The 27,022-nt window shown below is 29.5% G+C and overlaps 1 protein-coding gene and 1 long non-coding RNA gene across 2 annotated transcripts; one reads left to right on the top strand and one right to left on the bottom strand.

The window, feature by feature from the left end:
- Positions 1-4,784: 4,784 nt before the first annotated feature.
- On the top strand, positions 4,785-27,022 carry LOC114306455 (GDSL esterase/lipase At5g45960). Its single transcript, XM_082887746.1, has 5 exons — positions 4,785-5,159; positions 8,081-8,211; positions 14,861-15,094; positions 24,917-25,175; positions 26,618-27,022. Exons 1-5 carry the CDS (start codon positions 4,874-4,876, stop codon positions 26,812-26,814), a joined length of 1,107 nt encoding a protein of 368 aa, XP_082743872.1. The 5' UTR covers positions 4,785-4,873; the 3' UTR covers positions 26,815-27,022.
- Positions 14,625-18,856, bottom strand: LOC114306456 (uncharacterized). The gene is made up of 2 exons (XR_014340403.1): positions 16,217-18,856; positions 14,625-16,179 (listed from the first exon to the last, which is right to left on the bottom strand). It is a non-coding gene; the product is annotated as an uncharacterized LOC114306456 (long non-coding RNA).

Raw genomic sequence — 27,022 nt, forward strand, 5'->3', positions numbered from 1 at the left:
ATGGAGTCCATCCTCTTTCTCCTCCCAAACATGGAGTACATCTCCTTTCTCCTTCCAAACATCATACATATACTATGTATTAAAACACCGTCATATTCAATGACAATCGATAAGAGATTAGTTTCAATTCACCTAATCCTCATATAATTTCTACAACAATCATAGCTATCCTCCACCGATAGCCCAAAAAAGATATTTCTAAATAGATGTACAATCTCCAAAATAGATAAACTATCCATATTTCCATAGTTGAGAGATGGAAATTATCCAACTCTACCATTTACATACATATCTATCCAATTTCATACTTCTCATACCAATTCCATTATTTATACAAAATAATCATTTGAAACGTTTTAGGGCAAAATCTCATTTTCTCCCAAATCCAACCCATGTGTCAAAATCAACAAGTTTAACACAACACAACCTCATATCTATATCCATAACCATTTTCGACACCTTCATTTGAAAACTCCTCTTTTGATTTTAAACCAAAACCCTAGGTTCATCTAAAATCTTTCAAATCCCAACATTTATTTACACAATCAACAACTAATTAAGTTAAGAATCATAGGAAGGTGTAGAAAGTCCCTACCTCAATCTCACAAGGTGGAAAGAAAGAACTTGGAGAATTTCCCACGTCAACGATATCGCAAGCTATTCGGATCAAAAGAAAGCTTTTGCCACGATCTACACTTTATTTCAAAGGATCAAGGTGAGAAGACACCTCTAGGTGAGTAAACCTAAGGATTTGAGTGAGAAAAAGTAAAAGTTGAGAGAAAGAAAGTTACGGGTGAAAGAGGGAAAAGAGAAAACAACTCATGAGAAAAAATGACTTTAGGTCTATTTATAGTGACTAAGGCCTTGCTTGAGAACAGGCTTTTTTAGTAACTTTTTTGGTTTTTTGACTACCATATGATGTAAAAAAAACTATAGTATGTTTGGGATAACTTTTTGGCTTTTTACGAAAAGATATGCAAAAAATAGAGAGAAAAGAAATCTTTGACTTTTTGGTATAAGTTGTTGGCTTTTTAATTTTTTTTAGTGACTTTTTGACTAAAAAATCACTTGCCAAACGAGGCCTAAGTGTTATGAGCATAGTAACTCCAAGGTTAAATGAAAGAAAAAAGTCAAAAATTCCCAAAAAAGTAGGGCCCAACTGAACAAAATCTAGAAAAAGAGTCATAGGGGTCGACCCCTGCAACAGTGGTGTCGATCCTTATGAAGAAAAGTTGAAACACTTATGTTTGACAGCATGCAAGGTGTCGACACATTCCAGCCTGGTGTCGATACTAAATTTCAATAAGCAAACTCAGATTCTGCTACATACAAGGGTCGACCCTTCCAAGACTGGTGTCGATCCTTTAGGCCAACAACAAAAGACAAGTGTCGACACCTCCAAGGCAGGTGTCGACACTAAATTTCAATACCCATTTCCAGAACCCAGCAGCATGATGGTGTCGACCCTTCCAACATTGGTGTCGACACCTGGAGTAGAAAAAGTGCAAGGAATAGAAGGTAGTGTCGACACCAATAAGGAGGGTGTCGACCCCTAAAGTCAAAACCAACCATGAAGAGGAAGGAAAGACCACCACCACTATGATTTCCCAGATTCAAAAGCAAAAAATGAATCGGGTCGAAGCCAGGATCGCTATAGCAACTAAGCATAAATGCGGTTTGATATTGACATGTTAAAATGTATAATAAGCATGTACTATATATTTTTTGCACATGCAATGTATTACATTTTTGGCAATTTTATGTTTACATATGATCATTAATCAAACATTGTGTGATCGTATATCAAGTGATCATACTTATTGAAAATAAGACAAAGAAAAAGGTGATTCTACCTGTGGCTTTCTTGCAAGTAGTTCAACTGTTGCCTTAAGCTTTCTGCCTCCCTTTGCCAAAGCTAGAAATTTTAAAATAAATAAATAAATAAATTGAAAAGCAATGTGATAGACTTGACTTGAGCAATCCGTCAAGAATACTTTTGAAGGGTTTGAACACCTTACCCCTACTTTTCTATTTGGGGTAGTGTGGATTTTGATAAGCTATGAAGCATAGACATGGACATGGGACATAGATACGACATCACATGGATACATTAACGGCGAATTCTACAAATGTAAGATAGGGACATAGTTCAGATAAATCATAAATAATTATATCTTGAAATTATATTATCTAGGAACATATTATATTATATTGTTTATATATGTTTATAATATATACAAAATTAAATAATTACTTTATACTAAGTAAATCTTGTATCTAATTCTCTTACATGAGTTTTTAGGCTATTAGATCATAATAGTTAAAAATTAAACAAACCAGAACAAATATATATAATTGCAACGTTTCCCATATCCTCCTAAGTGATATGCTAATACATTTACACGTATCTTTTTGATTTTTCATTCGATTTTACATGAAACTTCTCTTAATAATTATACATTTTTTTTAAGGGTATAAACTATTTATGCCAAATTCTCAAATTTTGAAAATCATTAATTAGAAAATTCAAAAGAAATGTTGATCTCATATATATTTTTAATTATGGACATTGAAAAAGAGTGTTGGACATGTGTTTCAGGAATGTCAGTGCCCATCACCTAATAAAGAAGTTAATTTATTTAATAATTTAAGCTCTTAAATGAAATGTTGGTTAGTAATTTACCATGCTATCAAAATATACAATGCTCTTAAATGTGTTCTCATTTATTTCTTAGGTTAATCTTTGTTTGATTTGCAGGTGACAATAAATGAACAAGAGTTGGTAATGATAAATAATAGGTTAATCGTTGCTTAATAGTGAATCTCACATATAATAGAATTTATATGATTATTTATTTCACAGGTTTCTCCTATTACTTAAAAATAAAAATAATATGTGCAGTCAGAACGTAATTAATTATTTGCCAATGAAAAAGACATTAGTCTGAATATTTCAGCAGTTGAAGGCATTAATTAGAAATGACACCTTTTGTAGTTTTGTTTGTGATGACTTTTCAATGAGCAACTGACCAAGAAATTTACCTAAAATTGAATTGTGTTAACAGATTTATTTAGAATAATACAGTTTACAATACACTAATTTTAATATCCTCTTTCATGTAATCTTTTACAAGTGGAAAATTAATAAATATAAAAAAACCACTTGTGTAATTTGTGTCCATTTTGATATAATATAAAAAAAAATTAAAGGTAAAATTAATTCAACTGGAATTACCAAAATCAAATTAATACAAAATCTAAATTATAAGAACCACTTGTGTAATTTGTATTAAAAAAAACTATAAATATTTCATAAAATTATACCAAATAGGACTTTAACGCTCTATTTTGTTCATTGGAACGTCATTGAATGAAACGGAATGATTCTTTTTAAGTTTTCTTATAGAATAACTATTCCTTTAGAATGACTATTCCTTTAAAATGCTGGAAGATTATTTCATTTGTAATATATTTAAGGAAGATTTATCAATAAATATTAATTGTTGAACTTATAATCCAATTAGTCCCAAATATTTTTTAATGTTCCGTTTGGTCCTATTCGTTGTGAAAGGACATTGTTGCCATTGATTTGTATGTGGGTGTAAGTGGGACAGTTGGTTTGGTGTGTTGCCTCATCGTAAATTAAGGCTGGTGTTTGGCAAGTAACACATTTGTGCGAGCCACACACTTTGAAAGGACTGTAAGGCATTTTATGATCTAGTGTTGGTTGTGATATACCTGCAACACAGAGGATGTGTAGACGTCTGAACTGCTACGTACGCAACACGAACAACCAACCGTTCCAACATAACACCTCGATGTCAAAACACAAAACCCTAACGAAAATGGGTGACTCGTCTGTGGAAGTAACATTCGACTTACCAAATATGATGTCCAACATAACCAAAAACAAAACGAAATTCCATGATTCACGTCCCACACAACAAAGTGAAGGGAAAAATAGTCCACGCAGCAACACCAGGCATGCAAAATAGGATGAAACAGAACAAATTTCTCCACCAATGGGACTTATCGGATCAACAGATTAAAATTGAGAATTGATTGGTATAACTGTCTGTGAGATGAGATTTATTGGTTAATAATCCTATATTTAACATTATTTTTTGAAAAATCCTATGGCGTGCACCACCTTACCAAAAAATGGTGTAACTTTATTACAAAATGGATAATTTCGCCACGTAACAAAATATCTAAAATTTTATAGTTGATGTTACAAAAATTTATAGTTTGATTTTTGATATGCCCATTTGTGACGATATTACACATTTTGTGATTAATTTTGCAAAATTTTATGATAAATTTACACATTTTTGTGGTAAGGTAGCATTTTCCTTATTTATTTTGTCTAACTAAACATGAAATTGAATATTTTAATAGAATAATCATTCAATTTCACCTCCTTCTAATAATACCTAAACGTGGCTCCGTTTGGAAAAATAGGTTGTGGGTTTTTTTGGCTATTTTAGTCATAAAAGATAAAATATGCTATTTTAGTCACAACAAACAAAACATCACATCCAACCCATAATCATACACTCTTCTCTCACATAAAAAGTCCAAAAAGCCAAAAAGCCCTTCTCAAACCAAGCTTTTAAGCCCAGGCTAAAATAACTAAAAAAATCAAAAAACCAAAAAGTCAATCCACTTCCCAAACCAACCCAAATGTGATTATTAAGTTCACTTTTTTGGATAAAATCCTAAAAATTTTCGAATAACTAGAATTATTGTACTATATATATAATCCATTCAATTCGCATCTCATCCAAGAGCTAGCCATATACAGAGAGTTGAAGTTTTTCTTCAAATCTTTACATTTCTTTCTCTGTGATTGCATTTCAGAGTTTCATCAAATATGAAACCACAACATAAACATCTTCTACTACTTACACTACTTTTCATTGTCTCTGTTTCTCTTTTCATGTCAAAACCTTCAAGAGCTCAAACACTAACAAAACAAACAGCTTTGAACCACTCAATCTCAGCTGTTTTCGTGTTCGGAGACTCGACGGTCGACCCTGGAAACAACAACTACATTGAGACGGTATTTAAGAGTAACTTTCCGCCTTACGGGAAGGACTTTCCCAACCACATTGCCACCGGAAGGTTTACCAATGGCCGCCTAGTGTCCGATTATATGGGTAAGCTTATTAGTTAGAAATGATTTAAATAAATTGCAAAATATATATATATATATATATATATATATATATAATTATATGAAAATTAAATGTGCTTTTAACTTTTACTTTTTATTATTAATTTTTAGCTTATAAAAAGTTGCACCAAACAATCTCTATATGAGCAACGTATAGCGTTTTTTTTATTTTGAGAGTTTATATCGTATTGTTTTTTGAAATTTATTAGACAAAAATATAACTTAAATAAAAGTAAATAAGTTGATTATTTAAAAATTGAGAAACAAATGATTTTAATTTCTCTCTTTTTCTGATTTACTGATTTTAATTTATAATGAACAGCAACATATATACTCAATGAAAATGGGATCCATACAATTAGATAGGGTTCCGTTTTCATTTGAAATATATGGTGAAAATTTATTTATGTGTAGAGTAATGCTAAAAATCTAAGATTTGAATTTTTAAATTTATTTGTAATGATATGATAAGAATGTTATGTTCTATATAATTGAGTATATGACAAATTAAAAATTAATATATATGCTGTTATATATACCATCTACCATCGTAGATTAAATTGTGAGGAGTTAATTGTGGATCTTAACCATTTTTCTTATATGTATTCTTATTGAAGTGAATTGAGGTAGTAGTTTGAGAGAAAATGTGTGGGTAATTGAGGCAATGTATTTTGAAATATGTGTTGCGAGCTATGAAGCACGGGTATTCTAAAAATAGTGCCGTATGAGTGTCGGGTACTTACCGGATGCGGGTACGCGTACCGGTACGGCGGTACGCGTATCGGGTACAGCAAAAGAGGGTCCGGTACGTTTGGTTCATTCGGGTACGGCGTGGGTACGCCACGGGTACGCCATGGGTACGGCGTGGGTACGCCAGGGCCAATTTTTTTTTTTTTTTCTGCCCTTGCAGATTAGAATTATTATTATTATTTTTTATGTTTTTTTGGTGCCCTTGCAGATCAGTAATTTTGATGTTTCTCTATTGTCCTGTCTGTCTGTATAAATTGTATAAGCATATCAGCAAATGATTTTGATGTTTTTAAAAAGCAATTTGAACCCAAAAAAATAAGGCCTATAAAAGGTAGTTCTGTGTATGACTATGCATTATGTTTTTGCTTCTGATCCTCTTAAAAAATCTTTATATAATCTTTAATCATAACAAACTTTTAAAGTTGATGCACAAAACATTAAAAATTAATACTGTATTAATTGATTAGGTGCCGTTTGGTAACACTTACGTTTTCAGTTTTCTGTTTATATTTACAAAAATTTAAAAAACTCAAATAAAAACTTGTTTGGTAAAATTTTTGATTTATAAATCAGTGGTCTCAGTTTATAAATTTGGCCAAAAAATGAAAACACAAAAAATGTGTTTCCATTTTGAGTTTTCAGTTTTTTTTTTTTACCACCCAACACTAGCCACCACCCGCCACCATTTTCCATCACCATTTTCCGCCACCACCACCCACCACTCACCTGCCATCCACCCGCCCCCACCCACCACTCGCCACTACCATCCACCGCCCGCCACCACCACCTACTTGCCACTACCACTCACCACCCACTTGCCACCACCACCATCCACCACCTGCCACCACCAACCACCCACCACCACCACCAGCCACCTGCCACTCACCCGCCACCACCACCGACCAGCACCACCACCATCACCCACTACCTACCCGCCACCCACCTGCCACCACCACCCGCCACCACCCACTCGTTACCACCTACCACCTGCCACCGTCACCCACCCACCCATCAAACCCACCCACCACCACCACCATCCGCCACCTACCCGCCACCATCCACCACCACCTGCCATCCGCCACCCACCTGCCACCACCCACCACCCGCCACCACCACCCGCCACCGTCACCTACCCACCCACCCACCATCACCACCCGTCATCTGCCACCGACCACCCACCACCGTCACCCATCCACTCACTACCACCACCCACCTACCACCACCACTCGCCACCACCACCACCACCCACTCGCTACCACTCGCTACTATCACCCACCCACCCACCACCACCGCCACCAGCTACCCACCACCCACACCGTCACCACTTTCCACCACCGTCTTTCGTCGCTACTTGCCACCACTCGCCATTTCTCACTCTTTTTTATATTTTAATTTTTTTTTAAACATTTTGTCGATTACCAAACGCGTTTGTAGTTTATGTTTTTGTAAAAATAAACAAAAAATAAACAAAAACCAGTTTATAAAATTTTTGTAAATATAAACTGAAAACGTAAACGTTACCAAACACACCCTTAGTAGTGGTTGGGAATGATGCAATTTTATGTATTATGCAAATTGCAATTGACAACCTGCCCAATTGAGAATTTTTTTTCCTTTACTATTGGCAATTAACTTTAAATATTTCTTTGGTCTCCTGCTATTTTGGTCTCACCCTATAAAAATAGCAAATTGATGAGCAAAAAGAAAGATTTTAAAAATAAATTATGATCACAAATTCACAGTGCATAACATGTCAAAGTGAGAGATTTCACAAATATTATTTTTAACACAAATTATAGGAAAATGAGTAGTTCTTTTTTTAGTTTTGACATTTAATTTTAAGTTATAGGTTGGATCCTTTAATCATAATTATATTTTAAAAAAAATAAAAAAATATCGGCGTACCGTAGCCGTACCCGTATTGTACTTTTTTTGAGTTTTGCCGAATCGACGTACCCGCACTCGTACCCGTACCGTCCTCATACCCGCACCCGTGCTTCCTTGGTTGCGAGTCATTTTTCAGTTTTTAATCTATTTCCTCTTTTATAAAAAATTAAAAATATTAAAATTTAACTTTTAAACATTTTTTCAAAATATTCTGAAAGTGAAAAAAGTAATGTGGTTTTTGTGGGTATGTATTTGTGTTTGGAACAGCTTCGTATGTGGGAATAAAAGCGAATGTGCCTCCATATTTGGATTCAACGCTTAGCATGGAAGAGCTAATGACTGGTGTCAGTTTTGCCTCTGCTGCCTCTGGATTTGATCCCCTTACCCCTCAAATAAGCGTCTCTCTCTCTCTCTCTCTCTCTCTCTCTCTCTCTCTCAAGCTTAATTCATAACACACAAAAATAGAAAAATTGAAGCGTACAAAATCTAAGAGAAATATTCAAAGTGTTTAGTTTGAGTTTTTTAGATTAAATTTTTTTAAAATTAAATTTTTTAGTTTTTGTGTTTTTTTGTTTTTAGTGAATATTTTTAAAATTTTAAATATTTTTTTATTATTTTTTTAGATGCACCTTACTTAGATTTATCTAAAAAATAAAAAATTAGTGAAAAAATATTTTAAAAAATTAATAAATGCATAAAAATACAAAAAACATACTGAATTCTTGTAAATTTTTTTATATTTTTGGTATTTAGTGAATTTTTAAAAGATTTTTTTTACAAATTTTTTACTTTTTAGGTATATTTATGTTAGGTGTGTCTAAAAAGTAAACAAATTTCTTAAAATATTAAAAAAATTCAGTAAAAACAAAAAAACATGAAAAATAAAAAAGTAGAATTTTCAAAAAAATATTTTTTGAAAAATGAAAACAATATTTTATCCCTTAAATTTTCACTTATTTTTTAATTTGATCTTTAAATTTTGATTAATATTAATTTTATATTCAAAATTTTAAAATTTTGATCAATTTTGTGTATACCATCACTTTCCGTCTATAAATGGACAGAATATGCTAATGCAGCACCAAAATTCATTTGAAATTTCATCTTACACCCCAAATTATATCTTAAAAATTAATTTTCCCCCCAAATAAAATAAAAAAAATTAAATTTAAATATTTAATAAATAATTTTTTATCTCAATAATGAAAAAAGTTAAATTTGAAATAATATATACTTTGCAAAAAAATAATAAAAAATATAAAAATCCTCATTTAGAATAATCTTGAAAGTATGAAATATGGATAATTCAACAAATATGTCATATCTGTATCGGGTACATATCGACATATGATATTTCTGCATATGTATCGGGTGCACAAAATACGTACTCAAATTTTTTTCTTCTTAATTTTTAGCGTACCCAAACATATCTAATATATACCCAAGTCGTGTCATACCTCAGTCAAAACAATATTTTCTTCTACTACAAAGATAAAATTCCTTTTACTAGACTTCTTTTTCATTTTTAGTTTTGTGCTTAGCATGATTTTAAAATTAAATTATAATTTGTAAGTTATTTAATATAATAATATTTAGGGGTTGTTTAGAATGAACTATATAAGTGCACTTTCTGATTAAAAAAGTAGAGAAAAAAGATGTATATTTGAAATAAATTTTTGACTTTTTACGAAAAAATATGTATTAAAATATTGTATCAACTAACAAAATTACCTTTATACCCTTCTGAGTACTGACATGCTTTCTGTGCATGTCAGTGAAAGTTTCATGCAGTGCACTGTGTTGCATTGTTTCTTCTTCTTTTTTTATACCAAAAAGTGCACTATTGAAAGGGGACAAAATTAAGGACATTTTTGTCTTTTTACCCTCTATCTATTAAGCCTTTTTTTTTTGGCCTAAATATGTGAATAATGTTAACTTTTTTATTTTTTTAATTACTTTTTGACTTTTTATCTTTTTTTTAAGGGAATGCCAAACATTTACTTTATTTTAGTTTATCATATACATGTACTTTTAGTATTAAATATCAATTGTATATTGGATTTAACAAATTAAACCATTTAATTAATTTTTATATTATTTTAAATTAAAAATAATTATTTTTTTAAAAACGTATTAAGCCATATCTATTTTTTCAAAATAAACATTTTCCTTTTAATATTACTGTTTTTTCACATTTGCCCTTGCTGCCCTATGGGAACCCTTCTTTGTAGGTGCAATAGTGAAATGTCAGTGTTTGATGTGTCAACATCATAATGGAGGTTCGAAGATGTGAATAGTCGCTTTATTGAAAGCTGTGAATAGTCGCTTTATTGAAACTTCATTTTTTTATACGCGTTGATTTAGACTACTTAAAACACCTACTCAACAACCTTCTCAAACAGGTTGGGGATTAGGTGAGAAGGAAAAAAAAAAAAAAAAAATTGACCAATCAAAATTAAAGAGGTCAAGAGGATGACCTCAAAGGGAGTCTCAACCTTTATTGTTTTTTTATATGTCAAATAAATTTTTTATCATTAGTTTCACTTATATCGATTTATTTTTAAAATTTTTATATGTATTTTATTTTTATTTATTTGACATGTTTTAATTTTAGGATCTATATCACAATAAAGAATTTTTCTCTTCTCTAATTCTCTATATTAAGGGGTGATTTCGAATTATCTAAATAAATATACTTTTTAACATTTTATGAAATATGAATTGAGTTTGGATAGAATATAGATTAGATTTGAAATGATATGATGGAGATGTAATGTGACTTAAATAGCATAGTGACTTTTTAACTTTTTGATTTTTTTTAAATTATGACAAATAAGATCTAAATTAACTGGAAAAACCCATATCCCGATTAAAACTATAGACCTTTAAAAGAAAAAATTTAATTTATTGTCGAGGGTAATGCTCAATAAGATATGCCTCATTTTATTTTTCGGTGTGATGCTTCAAAAATAATTGGGCCACTATTGAATAAAAATCACGTGCTATATTAAACGTTAGCTTTATATCCAATCAACCCCTTTCATATCATGTGTTTGGGGTTGGTTTTTTCTTAGTTTTTCGTTGATTTTTTTTTTTTCTTCATGTTTAGTGATTTTTATTTTTAAATTTTAAAGTTTTACATTTTTTAGTTCTATTTGACTAGATGATTGACATATATATATATATATATATATTATAAAAAATCATACCAAAAAAAAAAGACAACTTTTTAAAGCTGGATGACACCATCAACTATCACCACTAACAAGTGAATGGCTTTAGGGTAAGGTTTGATAGTTAATGATCATATGATTGATATCCTATGCAGTTTATGGATGAAAATGATGACCTTTAATTATTGTGGAGATTTTCATTTATTAATTAATTTTTATCTTCAATTAAAAAACAATTGAAAAATTAGTGAAATATTCCTCTCTAATTTTAAATAGTAGGAGAGGTCCAAACTCAATAATATTATTAAAAAAATTTCATATCGTCTCTAAAATTTCTATGAAATTTCTCTATGAGTCAAAATTTTTCTGTGAAATTTCTCGTTGAAAAGCTAAGGCTCTGTTTGTTTGTATTCTCAAATCAATTTTCTACGTGTGTTTTGGAGCATGATGTTTGGTTACGTTTTCAAATCAATTTTCTACACTCTCTGCAGAGAACTCTGTGCACACAGGCGTGTTTTCTGTCCAAAGGAAGACCACCCGGTAGACCACCCGGATGTCCACCCGGATGTCCGGCTGATTTCCAGATTTATTTATTTTTTTATTTTTATTTTTATTTTTTTTTTTTTTGCAATTGATTTACATAATCGGGACAAATATTTTCTGAAAATTTTTAAATTTTTTATGTGCTTTAAAATAATTTTGAATTGTATATTTAGTTATGAGTTGTAAATTTTTGTATCACATATCAAATGTCACATCAATAATTCCCCACTCAAATCAAACCTCTTTTCCAAAACTATTTTCAAAACTCTTTACCAAACAAATTTTCTACACTCAAATCATAATTCTACAACACACAAACTCAAAATACAACTCATACTCTCAAATCACATTTACAAAACTCTACCAAACGTTACCTAAAGTTTTGTGAAGATCTATGCAAATATTGAGGGATTCCAATTACTATAAAAATGTTACATATCATTTATCGTATAAAATCCTAATATCAATCTCATTTTAAAGCTTGGAACATTGTCGAAGTTACAGAGGCATTAATTTTAGATTTGAGCATCTGTTACCAAACTTATTAATAAATGTGGTAGTTTGATTCAACCCAAATAATTTTAGATTTGGGCTTGCAATGGCCACTAAGCCTAAATACTCTTTCAAGTTAAATTTTTAATTTCAGAAAAGCCATAACCTAAATAAAATGAAGATCTTTATTTCAATTATGAAATGTGGTGGTTTGATTCAACCATAAATAATTTATGTTTCTCTTCTTTCTTTTCTTTTTTTCAAAAGAATTTCGCTTGCGGATTCAATGGGGAAAAAAAAAATCATCATTATGATTCATAATTATTAACAAACTATTGTCATATCATGTAGTATAGTTTTTTTTGTATACAAATAATTATGTATATTTAACATTTTCTTTATTTATTTATTTTTTTGTAGGAATTTTTTTTTTCTAATTTTCATCAATTATTTTCTTTTCATTTTGTGATTTGTTTTTAATTGACACTACATCTACATTTCTAATTCTTAGTTGGGAGATTAGTGGGTCAATTGACCATCGCCAAATTAAATTATGATTATTTCTTCTTTATTAGGAGACTTTTGTTATAGTGAGTCATTTATTTTTTCACATTATGAGCTTTTTTTGTTTTGTTTTGTTTTTTTATTATTTCATTACTATATCATAAAAATGAATTTCAATCAAATAAAAATAAAATACAACATATAATTAAAATAAATAAACTTTCAAAATTAGGGGATAAAATTTCAAATAGAAATATGGAGAAATAAGATTCCCATGCAAGGAGGAAGATTTAGTAGCTATTGCTGGGTGACCATTTGGGCCCATTTTAAAGACACGAATCGTTTTCTTTTTAGGTTACAATGAGTAAAATATATTTGTAAAAAATCAAATTAATCGGATATTGTTAACCATTTCATCAAATTATATTTGTATTTACAAAAATGAATGAGAAATGTGATTTGAAATATAAAACTTAATACAAACACAATTTGACGAAAATATTATCGATATCCGATTAACTAGATATTTTATAAATATGTTCTACTTAATATACTCTAAAAAATAAACAATTCAAATTAGACTCTAAAATGGGCCCTTAATAGCTACACAATAGTAATTGTTGTGCTCTTCACAGCCACCCCATCTTCAATCTCTTAGTGGTGTGTAAGGGTTTTGGCAAACAAACTAACCCTCTTGGTTTCTTGTTGGACTTCGAAATATGTGTTATTGAATTATGATGTTCAATTCAATATAAATTTATTATAAAAAAAAATTATAAGAAATTTAAATATGATTACCATTACCATATTTATTGCACGGGGGTAGGTGCACGGCAGAGTTACATGCATGCCAGCATTAAAAGAGAATTTTTTTAAGTGATCTTATGTACTTATTAATTCATGCTCGGTCAAGTATCAACATAAGTACCAATAATTCAAGACTATATATAACAATTAAGGCATTAATTGTTTAACAACAATATTTGTCGGCTTTTCAAAGGCATAAAAAGAAAAATACTTTTTATGACCTTTCAAAGCCGGTTTAAAAAAATTGACAAAGCTAGCTTGAAAGTCTGTGTCACAGGAGACATTAATCCAAATGTTTCATATTTATGAAAATTATTAAATATTTTTAGAATACTTATGTGAGGTTATCAACACTTTAATATTGTTTGTCTAAATGTTTTTAAAAATTTACTTGGAAATATGATCTAGCTTTGATGAGTTTTGATTTGTTAAATTTGAAAATCTCAACTTCAAAATTGATGTATAGTGGGACTGAGTTATGCCCATTTTAGTGATCTGAATTGTTCATCTGATATGACATGTTGAGAAGAACATACGTACAAAATATTGGGTTGATAAAAAATAAGTAATCACATAACCAAATTATATGTATATTATAACAAGTAGACAATCTATTATTAAAAATATGAGTAACTTAAAAATACACGTCCTGAGATTTACTTAAAATACGAATTAGTTCTTTTGGTTTTAGAAATTACAACTCGTTTCTTCAAATTTCTAATCGCATAACAAATTATTCATTTTATTAATAAATCATTAAGTCAATTAACAATTTTAATGATGGAAAAAAAAATCAATTAACAGTTTTGATAATTTTATAGTTAATAATTTCATTTTTTCTATTAATGCTATTAAATAAAAAAATTCTAATAATGAGATATTTGTAATTTCAAAAACCACAAGGGACAATTCAAATTTTAAGAAAACCTCAAGAGATATATATGTAATTTACCCTAAAAACATTTATGTGGTATAGATAAAAATAATCTAATAGTATAATAACCGAAGTTGGATCAAATTTATTTTTTGCATGAATAATTTGATTATATGAGATGAACAATTTAGATTATCGATGATCTTCAACTTAGCAAATCAAAACTCATCTAGGACATAAAAACCATACATAGTAATTGAATCTCAACAACACTTTATTATTCTGGCCTAGAATAATGAAGTGTTGTTTCTGGATAAATCTCTTATCTGTGTGATACTCACATGTCACACTTTTATCAATACATAATTGATAAGAGCATCACGTAGATAATATCATATTATACTTTGGAACTACTATATAATTACTATATGCCTTGATTAATGATTAGAAGTAGAATAATTTAAGGAGAAATAGCCACACAGTGATAGTTAGGAAAAATAATTACAAAAAAACTAGTAAAGATTATAAATATTAATAATTAAAATCATAAAATTTCCACCGTTGTGTAATAATTTTCAAAATCTACCCTGAATGGCAATTTTCCCATAATTTAATTACATAATTAAATTTTTGATGGGTTTGTTTGTGTTTCAGGGTGTAATTTCAATGACAAAGCAAATGGAATACTTTAGGGAGTACAAAGCTAGGCTTGAGATTGGCATTGGAAGGAAAAGAACCCAAAATCTGATCAAGAACGCCGCGTTCCTCATCAGCGCCGGTACAAATGATTTCGTCGTCAATTATTTCGGTCCACCGGTTCGCCGCCAAAGCTACACCGTTTTGAGCTACCAGCAATTCTTGATTCAACAGCTCTTACACTTCATTCAGGTTAGTCTGCCACTAAAGTTAGGGTCCGCATGGATAAATTTGAATTTCAAAAAATTAAGGAATTTGTCATTAATTATTCAAAAACAATAATTCAAATTTAAATATAATAATTTACTTATTAATTTTAAAACAGAGTTAAATAGCTTTACCATAATAGATGTGAAATAACTATGGAAAACTAGTTATTTGAAATAATGCTAAATGCAAAATTTTTACTAAAATATATATCTTTTAGTTCAACTAGTCTTGTGATATTGTATTTTTAATTCATTTAATCTCAAATTCTTGTTTTGAAATCCACTCAAATTTTGTGCGGAAATAGGCCATGTTTGATAACCGAGTTAGGTCAACTGGGAGTATGCGCAGGATTAATTGGCTAATAAAGTTACTTTTGTGTTGGTAGATGTAAGATCAATTATATTTATTTATAGATTAGTATGATAATATTAGTTAATTGAAATTAAATTCATAAAATTACTTTTAAAAAAATCACATTATGTAAAAAGTGACTTTATTATTTTTATTAGTAACAAAATAATCCTTCAATCTCCAATCTCCAATCTCATAGTATAGGGTCAACAATCCCACCCTTTCTATGAGAATGCTAATTTTGTCATTTGTGTTTTCACAATCAAACATGATTTATATGGCGTGTATAAATTATCAATCTGATCCTTCTGTAATGTCCCGAAAAAATAACACAATATAGACTTATCAACTTCCAATTACATAATCTTATTTTCAAATCAGTAACTTCCATTGCTTAATATAAACGGAAAATAAAGCCTCAACATTAACATCATCATCAAATCTCTAACATTTATATTCATTAAAACTCTAGAGATTTACAAAAAATATTCCACATGTGGTTATACATTCAACATTCCTAGAATATGAATCTATAGCATGTGGCACAATGTGCCAAGTACAATTCAATGCCCTCAAGGGCTACAATTTCGAAGGCTTATATCCGGTTATACAAAATAATATGGTTTTCAAAACCATACAAGTAAAGCCCTTCGTTTGTCAAAATAATTACAAAAAAAAAAAAAAAGAGCCTTGTCATCTCAAAATACATTCTACACCTTTAACTCGGTGGGACCACCACATCCTTTCCTACACAAAATCTCATAGGGTGAGCACAAAACCCAATAGAAAAAATCTTAACAAAGTATATCCATTTTATACAGTCTCCTAAGATGAAAGCATATGTCATGTCATGCTCAAAACATATATCTCGATATTTTGAAAACCTTGTGCTCAATGCAATTTGAAAACACAACAATTCAATAACCTCAATGTAGTTCAAGGGTTGGTAAATATGACTCAGGTAATCCCTAGGTTGGTGTCTGCAAGTATGCATATCAAGCACTACCAATCACCACTTTATCGATTGCTAATCGGAAGGCACGTAGCACCTCCTCCGTGCATATTTCCGGTCTTTCAACATGGACACTCAGGCCAACTTAACCAATACTAAACTACACCCCCTATCCGGACTTACCAATGTATTTACCCCAAAACAATAATTCTTTTCTCAAAGCAAAAATTTTTCAATGAAAGATTCAAAATCAATTGTAACAATGATCAAATGGAATAGCACTGCAAAATATAACAATGCATTAATATACCAATATATTTCCAAGTGGAGGGCAATTTTGTCATTTCAAAGCCAAAAAGTCAAAAAAGCCAAACAAGAATAGCAAACAATCAAAAAAGTCCCGGGCTAAAAAAGTCAAAAAAGCTAAAAAGCCAAAACTAAACGACTCCTAAGACAAACCAACAATAAGCTATTCTTCAAGCTTCCCAAATCAACAATTCTCATTTTCTTATGGAATTTCCTCATTTGATACAACTATAGAAATTTCCTCTATCATTTACTCACATAACAATGTATCAAGCATAAATTTCACAATATTTCAACTTTTTCTAAAATTCCCAAATTCTAGGGTTTCCACCAAATCTAGGTTTTTGCTTCATCTTTGAAATGATTTTTCTAAAACAACACCCCCACTTTGGAACATAGCCCATACTTTTAAAAGCTTTGAAAAAAAGTAGAGAAAATCCACTTTTAGTATCATCTAGGGTTCATCAACCCAAAATCATGATCCAAACATGTAAGAAATATTCCAAACAAGCATAAACTTGCAAAAACATATATATAACTCAAATATTATCCTTACCTCAAGCTTGGAAGAGGAAGGAAATGAAAACCCTAAAGTTCAACGTTGATGAAAACTCAATTCAATTGGTGTAAATGTAGTCATCGTCGCCCTCTTTGATTTGGTGTAAAAAACTCTCTCAAATTCTTGAAGATTTGAGCTAAAATCTTAGAGAAAAGTTTGAATTTAGGTGTGTTTGTAGAGATAGGGAAGAGAAAATATGAGTATATATATACAGAGAAAGAGAGAAGTGAAAAAGTGCCTCTAAAACATTTTTGGCATCAGTTTTGAGGAAAATAGCTCGAAATTCAAGACAGACGTGCTGAAATCCACACAAGCGGTTTAAATTCCGCACGAGCGGGTTCTAATGCTCTATAGGTGGTTTGCTCCAGAGAAGAATCCAGAAATTTTCACAAAATCTGCTCGAGCGGAATATAGAATCCGCACAAGCGATTTTCTGTCCAGAAAATCCAGAAATCCCTGTGTGAATCCACTCGAGCGGTTTCAAAATCCGCATGAGTGGTTTTTCCCAAAAACTCATAAATTGATTTTGTACTCCAAAATAAGTTCCAATGCCCAAAAGTTAAAATTTTTAACCCAAGAATGTTAATAGAGGTTAAGTAGGAGAAGAAAAGAAATCTTAACAACCCAATATGATAATCAAAGCGTTGAAAGTAAAACAAACTATCTTACGATGCAATATCGATCAAGTTCAAAACTCAGGACATCACACCTTCCTTTCTAAACCAGCAATCGACACATGACCTAATGGTTTTGTAGTTCTTTGAATGACAACGTGCCACGTCAAAAAAATAGAAGAACCAAGAGTTGGGATTTGAAGTTAAAAATGATGTCATTTTAATTTTGTTCCTTTATTTCCAAATTCAATGGTTGGCCAAGTGAAAAGTTGAGTTGTGGTAAGTGACTTAAGAAACTTACCTCACAAATTCAAATTCCATAAAATGCTAAACTTTATTGGACCTAGGTTTGGTAAGAAACTATATGTACTTGGAGACTAGTCTAATGTGAAAGGTGGAATTATCTCCACCGGAAAAACGAGATAACATGTCTTTCCTTTTTGCACTGCAAAGAGAAACCAAATGCAAATGATCGCCCCTATTGATCGGCCATAAAAGTATATATAAATTGTTTTTAAAAGAGGATTCTTGGTTTACCTCTTGTCTGCCTTTGTGCTTTACCTACTTGTCCATTTATAGTTGCTTGGTTTAAATCTCGTTCATCCGATTATCTTTTGATCGGAGGATTCGACCTTTATCTGGCTTTGGCCGGGCAAGTTGCTAAGTTGTTTTCATCCTTGATCGTTAGATCTTTTTCATATGGATGGCTAGGATTATGTCAGACATTAGTGGCCAACTTGCCAAACATTTTATTTGTAAGATCAAGTTGATCGGACCACCTTACTTTCTATTAGGCCCAGCCTATGCCTCTATTTTTATAGACTTGTGTCTCCAGCTGTTGGATTGAAGTTCAATCCAATGCTCCTTTGTATTACAGATCTTTCTTTTAGAAGAATATATTTATGTTTGATTTCCCCTCACGCACCTGCATTTATACCAATCTGTTGCTAGCTGTCTTCTATGGGCTTTAAGGAGTTATTTTGGGTTTTTCCCTCTTTTTCGGCTGCCGTTGATGGATTTGGATTTAGACACATATTTTTTTTCCTCCACATCTAGCAAACACACAAACACTTAAAAAATAAAAAAATAAAAATTTTAAAAAACATATTAGAAAAAATTAAAAATGAAAAATATCAATCGATATCAAATATTGGATATCATGTTATGTCATAAGATAATAAAAGTGGGCTCATGTTAAGCTAACACATTGATTACATATAAAATTATATTTAAATTTTAGTACTTAAATTTAGGAAAAGTTATTTTGTCCAAATAATTCTTGGAGCCAGTCATTTGTCTTGTGTGGCTACTAGGCTTACCCAAATATGGGACTGGTGAGGTTATTCCATCTTGTGGACTATAGAGGTCATATATCTACAACAATTGGTTGTATAATACATGTCTGATGTACACGTTTGTGGGTGACTAATTAGAGCATGGTGGTGAGAAATTTGACTTTGATGGGTCATCAAACCTTATTTACGACATGGGTACGTCCTTCTAATTAGAGCATGGTGGTGAGAAATTTGACTTTGATAGGTCATCAAACCTTATTTATGACATGGGTCCTTCTAATTAGAACATGGTGGTGATAAATTTGACTTTGATAGGTCATCAAACCTTATTTATGACACTAATTTGTTGGTGTAGCAATTAACCTTATTTATGTCATTGGTCCTTCTAAGTTGGTATTGCAATTAAGAAGAACCAGCCCAGACATAACAGCTGCATCACTAATTTCAAAACATAAAAATGAAAAGCCAAAGATGGTACCTCGGGGTATGATGGCACTTTATCAAAATATTATGATTTAAATTGAAAAAATTAAAAATTTGGGACTTATTTTGTTATAAGGGTCAAGCTTTAGGAATTTTTTTTTTATTTATAATTGTCCCTAATTTTTTGAGCTTTTTTTTTTTTTTTGGACAATAATATCGTTAGTATGTTAATAGTTAGATTACAACGCATGTCAATGTCTCTTTATAGACTTGAACTTAAAATCACACCCTGGCATCTGAATACTCTCTCCATGACTACTTGTGCCACAACCAAGGTCTATAATTATAATTATTATTATTATTTTTATTGACAAAAAAAAATTCAAGTACAATGATATCTGTGTATATATATATATATATTTTACCTCTTTAAATATGCAAAATAACCGTATCTCTTTTTTTTTTTTTTTTCTCGAAAGACTTTGACTTTTAAGGATATTCTAGGTATTTGCACAATAAAAAAAATATGTGACAATTAATTAGCCAAACAAGTTTAAGCTAATAATAATAAAAAAGTAAAACAATAATCATAAAAATTAACTTATTAATATTATTCAACGGTGGTTATTTATGAAGCATTTGAATTTTCCCTTTCTCGAGAGATTTTTTTGTTTTGTTCTTATCAACATAGAGTTGGAAGTTGGAACTTAGACGAGTGGCCCATCACCCATTTTATGAAAACGCATTTTTGGGGGCCTCCTGATTTCCAGAATCACAAGTCTTATAATGTTACTATCACCTCATACTAATAGAAGGTCTAAAGAGCAATTTGAAAAGGAAATCAGGAAAAAAATTATGGTCATAAAACATAAATGCATGAATTACGTAAGACGATATTTTGGTTAAAACATTGTTTTTTCATTCCTTTTTTTAATTATTTTTTTATTTCCTCTATACAAATTTATAATTTAAATTATATTTATTCACATTTTTCTTATTTTTGTTTTTCATTTAAAAATTCTACTCAAATTTAAGATCCAAACACATCTTATAAATTTATGATGTTGGACATGGTTAAAACCTAGACATATAGACCCCATTGCATTAACGGATTTAAATATTTTTTTAACAATTCTGTATTCATTTGTTTCTCATTTTCCTAACTCAACCAAATAAAAAGCTAAACTCTTTTTTTTTTCTACTACATTTCTTCTAGAATTACAAACCAATCTCATAGATCATATATCCTACTAAGTACCCATCATCCATGTATCTGTCTAATAGTAGGGGACATTCACTCGTTGGTATTTTTGGAAAAAATAGTACAAAATGACTCAAAATGACTGTGTTCATTTGTTAGGATGACAAATCATATCTCTATTAAACAAGATCCAATAAAAAAGTTTTTAAGATCGGAGGATTAAGTTTGCTCAATAATAACTAAAATAAGAAGAAAAGAAAGGATTAGTCGTGTCATAAATAAAATTCTCAAGTCATGTTTGATTGAAGGTTTGAGAGAGAGGTTTAGATTATTAATTTATGAGACCCACCTATAACATGTTTGTTGGTAGACAAGCGGTATAGGATTACTACTCCCATGTGACTATCAATCCCCTCCCATGAATTGATGGGAAAAAGATTATTTTGTCACTGATTCTACAAAATTGATAAAAATATCTTCTATGGGATAAAAGTTTTTTTCGCAATTTATAGATTTAATCCTAATTAAGAGTGTGTTTGTTTTGAGGTATTATTCTATGGCATTGGACTTATTTAGTTCAATTTTTTTGCTCCAGATTAATAGTTCTTCCGGACTATTAGTCTCTCATATAAGAGATTATTGTATCCTATGGGAGGGGTGGAATTATTTTCATGGGATTGGTATGCCATGGGACTAATGAAAATGTCAATTTTATCCTCATGCTATTACTTAATAAACAATTGAAAAATGGTAAAATAGTCTTTTGAACATTTATAAATTACTTTTTTAGTGTTGTTAATTTAAAATTATATATTAAATAAAAAATATAAATTATTAATTATAAATTATAAATTTAATTTAATTAAAAATAATAAATTAAAAATTATCGCTTTATAATTTTTTTAGTGTTGTTAAAAAATTAAATTTATATATTAAAAAAATTATTTTTTTTATTGTTGTTAATTTAGAATTATATATTAAATAAAAAACATAAATTATAAATTATAAATTATAAATTATAAATAATAAATTACAAATTATGGCCTTATAAATTAAATTTTTTTAGTGTTGTGTTAATTTAAAATTATATATCAAATAAAAATATAAATTATACATTTAATTTAATTGAAAATAATAAATTAAAAATTATAGCCTTATAAATTAAATTTTTTTAGTGTTGTTAAATTATAAATTATAGATTACAAATTTAAAATTATATATTGAATAAAAATTATAAATTACAAGGGTAAAATAGACTTTTTAATATTTATCCTTATTAAGTCCGTTCAACCAAATATTGGATTAACTAAAATAGTCCAATATAAATATATAATCCCATTACTAAACAAACATAGGATACAAATCCAGTCCAACCAAATAGTCCGGAAACAATGTATCTCAAAACTAACACTCCGATAGATTACAATTTACCTTATCCAGTCCGTCCAAAACAACTACAGCCTAATAGTGCACAAACAAACCACTGTCTTAGGCCTCGTTTGAGAACAGACTAATTTAATAATTTTTTGACTATTTGACTAAAATATAAGCTAAAAAAATTAGTGGGTATGTTTGGTTTGTGTTTGAGAGATGTGTTTTAGAGATAAAAAATACGAAAACATGTTTGGTTTGGTTTTTTTTAAAAGATGTTTTGGAAAATTATTTTGAGATAGAGTTTTGGAAAAAGTGATTGATTTGATGTGTGTGAGAGAGAGATTTGTTTGGAAAACTTGTTTGGTTTACAAGTTTTGGGAAATTTTTTTGGGAAAATTTGTTTGGTTTGGTTATTTTTGAAAACTTATTTGTAGAGAAAATTTCCCAAATTTTTTTCAGAAAATCAAACCAAACGAGCCCAGTATGTTTATGATGACTTTTTAACTTTTTACGAAAAGATGTGCAAAAAGTAGAAAGAAAAGAGAATCTTTGACTTTTTAGTATGAGTTGTTGGTTTTTTAACTAATTTAATAACTTTTTAACTTTTTGACTAAAAAAAAGGGTTCCCAAACGAGGCCTTAGTCAAACTATCTCCTTTTTCTTTCCTCTTCTTCTCATGTACTACACCACCCCCCCCCAAAAAAAAGAAAAAAAAAAAAACCGAAATATTTATTCCAACTTTTTCTATACTTTGCGCAACTCTGGCCCTATTTAGCATAAATTAAATAAATGTATTTATTTAGATAAGTGTATTTATTTGAATCATATCATCTCTTTATTTTTCTGTATATCTTTTCGTAAAAAATCAAAAAATATATCTATTTATATCATTCCAAATAATCCCTTAATTTGATAATCATTCAAAAGGAAATTAATACTCTTAAGTAAATTAAAAATAATATTAATTTAAGTTACATTATCTCATACGTAAACATTTAGATGGAAATAATTCTGAAATTAAGAAATTATTTGAAACGGATCTTACAAGTTTTTAAAATACAAGGACGAGATTGCACCTAAAGGTTGATGGGTCCATAACCACATCATGCAATAAGAAATCCTTAAAAAAAAATAATAAAATAAATATTTATATTATTAATACTTTATTTAACATAGTTTAATCTAATTAAAAAATTAAGGGACCCATCAAATAGAGTCTAAAAAATCACTTTGTTTGGTTAATAGTTTTTAAAAATATTATTTATTTATTTATTTATTATTTTTTAACGTTCTAAATATTTCAAGCAACTTCCTAATTTTTAAATTCTCTCACTCTAAATACATTTAAAACTTAAAATATTTGTAAAAATTATTTTAAAAATTCACTAAATTCAAAAAAAAAAGAAAAATGAAAATTGAGAAAAAAATTAGTGAAACATCCCTCTCTAAGCTTGGATAGTAAGAGAGGTCCAATACTTTTTTTTATTAGTTAAGGTCCCCTAATAATATTATTAAATAAATTTCAGCTCTTCATTTCTCTATGAAGAGCTAAAATTTCTTTTTGAAGAGCTGGAATTTCTCTATGTAAAAAAACAAAATTTATCTGTGAAGAGTTGAAAATTTCTTTGTAAAAATATTAAGGGAACCCAACTATTACGAAAATATTGCATGTCATTTATCTTATAAAATCCTAATATTAGAAACCTTAGACTAAAAGCTCCAAAACTTTAGTACATTTTTTGTTTTTATTTTTTTTATTTATTGCATTTTTTAATAATTTTTTTTACAAATATTTTACATTTTAAATATATCTAGATTAGGTGCATTTTAAAAATAAAAAAGACTAAAATATGAAGGGGAAAAAAAAAAAACCCTCTAACTTTTTGGAAAACTGAAAATCAACTAGAGTGAATATTGTTTAGTTTTTTTTTTCATCCTCTTATAAAATTTGTGGAACTTAAGTTTCTGGAGTGACTCAATATATAAAAATTCCTGAAGTCGCTACCAAAAACAAACGCTCTATTTCTGACGAAATATTTTTCATAATGAACGGAAAAATAAACTTATTTGAGTGAAAAATATTTCCCCTTTTAAAAAGTGAAAAATGTTTTTTTAATCAAAGTTTACCAACGCCACCATATTATTATTACCACTATCACCTCCACCATAAATACAGCTGCTACCACATTAATTTTAAAATTACAATTCAACATAAAAAAATAAGAGAAAATTACACACACACACACAAAACTCAAAGTTTGACATTTGTAACAAAATAAACTCTGAGTTTTTAATTTTGTCAATTTAAATCGAAATCGTTTGATTTATTTTCAATCTGAATCATTCATCTACTTTCATTAATTAAAACCTATTGAAAAATACATTTTAGTCATTAAACTCAATGTGTACATAAAATATCTAAAATACTATTTTTCATTGAATGTACGGACTAAAATATTCTTTTTTTCATCGGTTTAATCTAACAAAAACATATAGCTAATTTAGATTGAAAGCAAATAAAAAATATATCGTATGATTTAAATTGAAAAAATTAAAAACTTGCGGTCTATTGTACAAGGGTCAAATTTTTTTTTTTTTTTTGGTGTGTAATTTTCTCAAAAAATAATTATTAGAATTTTATTTTTTCAAAGATTGAAAAAAAATTTGTTTTTGAAAATGATGATTGTATTTTATTTTTCCTATCTTTTTCATTTCATCCGTTTCTATAGGATTTAGGGGACCAAGGGGCTCGGAAAATCGCGATCGTTGGCCTACCTCCAATGGGTTGCTTGCCTGCCGTAATCACCCTTTATTCAAATGACTTGTTTCATGGACGTGGTTGTATCGAATCACTATCCTCCATCGCTAGAGATTACAATCGGATGCTCCAAAATGAAATACTCAAAGTCATGACTGTTGGTGGGCCCCTTATCGTTTACGGCGACATATATACACCGTTGATCGACATGATCCAAGGGCGCAAATATGGTGAGTGGATCATATTATTAATTTCTTGTGTGATAAATGTACTCAATGTTTTACTAGGTAGTTTGAATTACAATTTCAACAATGATTCGTCCCCTTTTCCCCCATCCCCTTTGACCCCCTCTCTCTCTCATTGGTTACATTTTCTTTTTCTTTTTCTTTTTTTTTCGTGCTCCTCTAATCATCACTTACCACGTGACAAAGGGGGTGAGGGGGTGATCCCCAAAAGGGGGTCCCAAGCAAAGAAAAAAAGAAAAAGAAAAAAAGGAAAGGACTTGAAAATCAAATTTAAGAATGTTGTTGTCTCTCTCTTTTTCTTTTTCTTTTTATGGCTGAATATAGGATTTAATCACATGGATTTTGTTAGAAATAAGATTTAACTAATTGAAGAAAAAAAAAACGAATGCACCCTAAAAAAAATAGATTTGATTTGATTTGACTAATCCTAGTTTAATTTAGGAAGTATTTTTTTCAAAAATTTTAGGTACACCAATTAACGCACTAACAATATATCACCAAAAATTTCAGTGGCATAACTTACATGTAAGTCTTGTGTCTTAAACTTCCTATGAAAGTTTGCTCAGAAGTCTTCTTTTTTTTTTTCATAAAAAAATTTATTTATTATAATTACTTTTTAATTTTGTTTAGGAAAAGCAAATTGGCTAGAAACCAATCTACCAAAAGTTCTAATGTTAAAAAGGAATTGTTTTGGTAAATTCTTCACTTTTTGGATTTCTCTAATAAATTTGTAGACTGATTAAAAGTAACTTTTTAACAAAAAATGAGCTTGCTAAATGAGTTATATTGCTTTTAACCCATAAGCTAACTTTTAAGTCAAAGTTGTTAAGCGAAGGTTTAGTTGATTTATTTGTTGGTATATCTGTTTGTTTTGGAGTTTTCAAAAGTAATTTTTAAAATTTTCAATCCGTATTTTTTGTTTTCAATAAACTTTTTAATAAGTTAAAGGGTAGAGAATTTTTATGAAGACTTTTCATGATATTTCTTTTTTGACGCCTAACATTACTTAAAAAATGTACATTTTCATATTTTATTGTATTCAATGAATGTTTTAAAGATTTTTATATAAATTTTATATTTTTTAAGTGTTTGTAAAAAGAAGAAAAAGGAAATTAATTAAAATGTTAAATAAAACCTCATAAAAGTATTTTTGAAAACTCCAAACCAAACATATATATATATATATATATATATATATTTGTTTGTGCTTATGTTAAGAAATTTAGAAATTTGTATATTCCGAATGAAATCTCCTAAACCCCTAAACAATACATATAATTAAATATTAGCCACAATTATGAATGTCTAGAGTTTTCCAAAATTATTGAGTACTATATGGGTCATGAATCAATAATTTCTCAACAACTCAGGGGTTATCATAAATGTCTAATTAGTTGTACCTTTTTTTTTTTTTTTTTGGGTGGTAGGCTTTGAGGAGGTGAACACAGGTTGTTGTGGGACAGGGTTCTTGGAGGCATCATTATTGTGCAATCCCAAATCAATTGTATGCCCTGATGCCACCAAGCATGTGTTTTGGGATTCAATTCATCCAACTGAGAAGGCTTACTCCATCATCTTCAATTCCTTTCGTTCCACCATTGATTATGTATTAGGCATAGAATAAACTTCAACCAACATTTATATCGCTTTGTGTCTCATCTTTTATTTTATATTTATTTTATATTATCACACAAATATTTAGAAAAGTACGAAATAGAAGATGGTACAATGAGCAAGATAGATAACTTGTGCCAAAATTATAGGTGTATCCATTTGCAAGCTAAACCGTAACTTGATTTTGTATTAATTCGTGCGTCAAGTGAAATTATACA

Source organism: Camellia sinensis, chromosome 9 (assembly GCF_055761805.1).
Source record: "Camellia sinensis isolate YWXY chromosome 9, ASM5576180v1, whole genome shotgun sequence".
In the NCBI taxonomy this organism is placed as follows: Eukaryota; Viridiplantae; Streptophyta; class Magnoliopsida; order Ericales; family Theaceae; genus Camellia; species Camellia sinensis.

Bases quoted from the DNA above. Each gene is read 5' to 3' on its own strand.
- LOC114306455 (XM_082887746.1), top strand. From the start codon at position 4,874: ATGAAACCACAACATAAACATCTTCTACTACTTACACTACTTTTCATT. The intron at 5,160-8,080 runs GTAAGCTTATTA...TGTTTGGAACAG, and splicing joins CCTAGTGTCCGATTATATGG to CTTCGTATGTGGGAATAAAA. The intron at 25,176-26,617 runs GTGAGTGGATCA...TTTGGGTGGTAG, and splicing joins GATCCAAGGGCGCAAATATG to GCTTTGAGGAGGTGAACACA.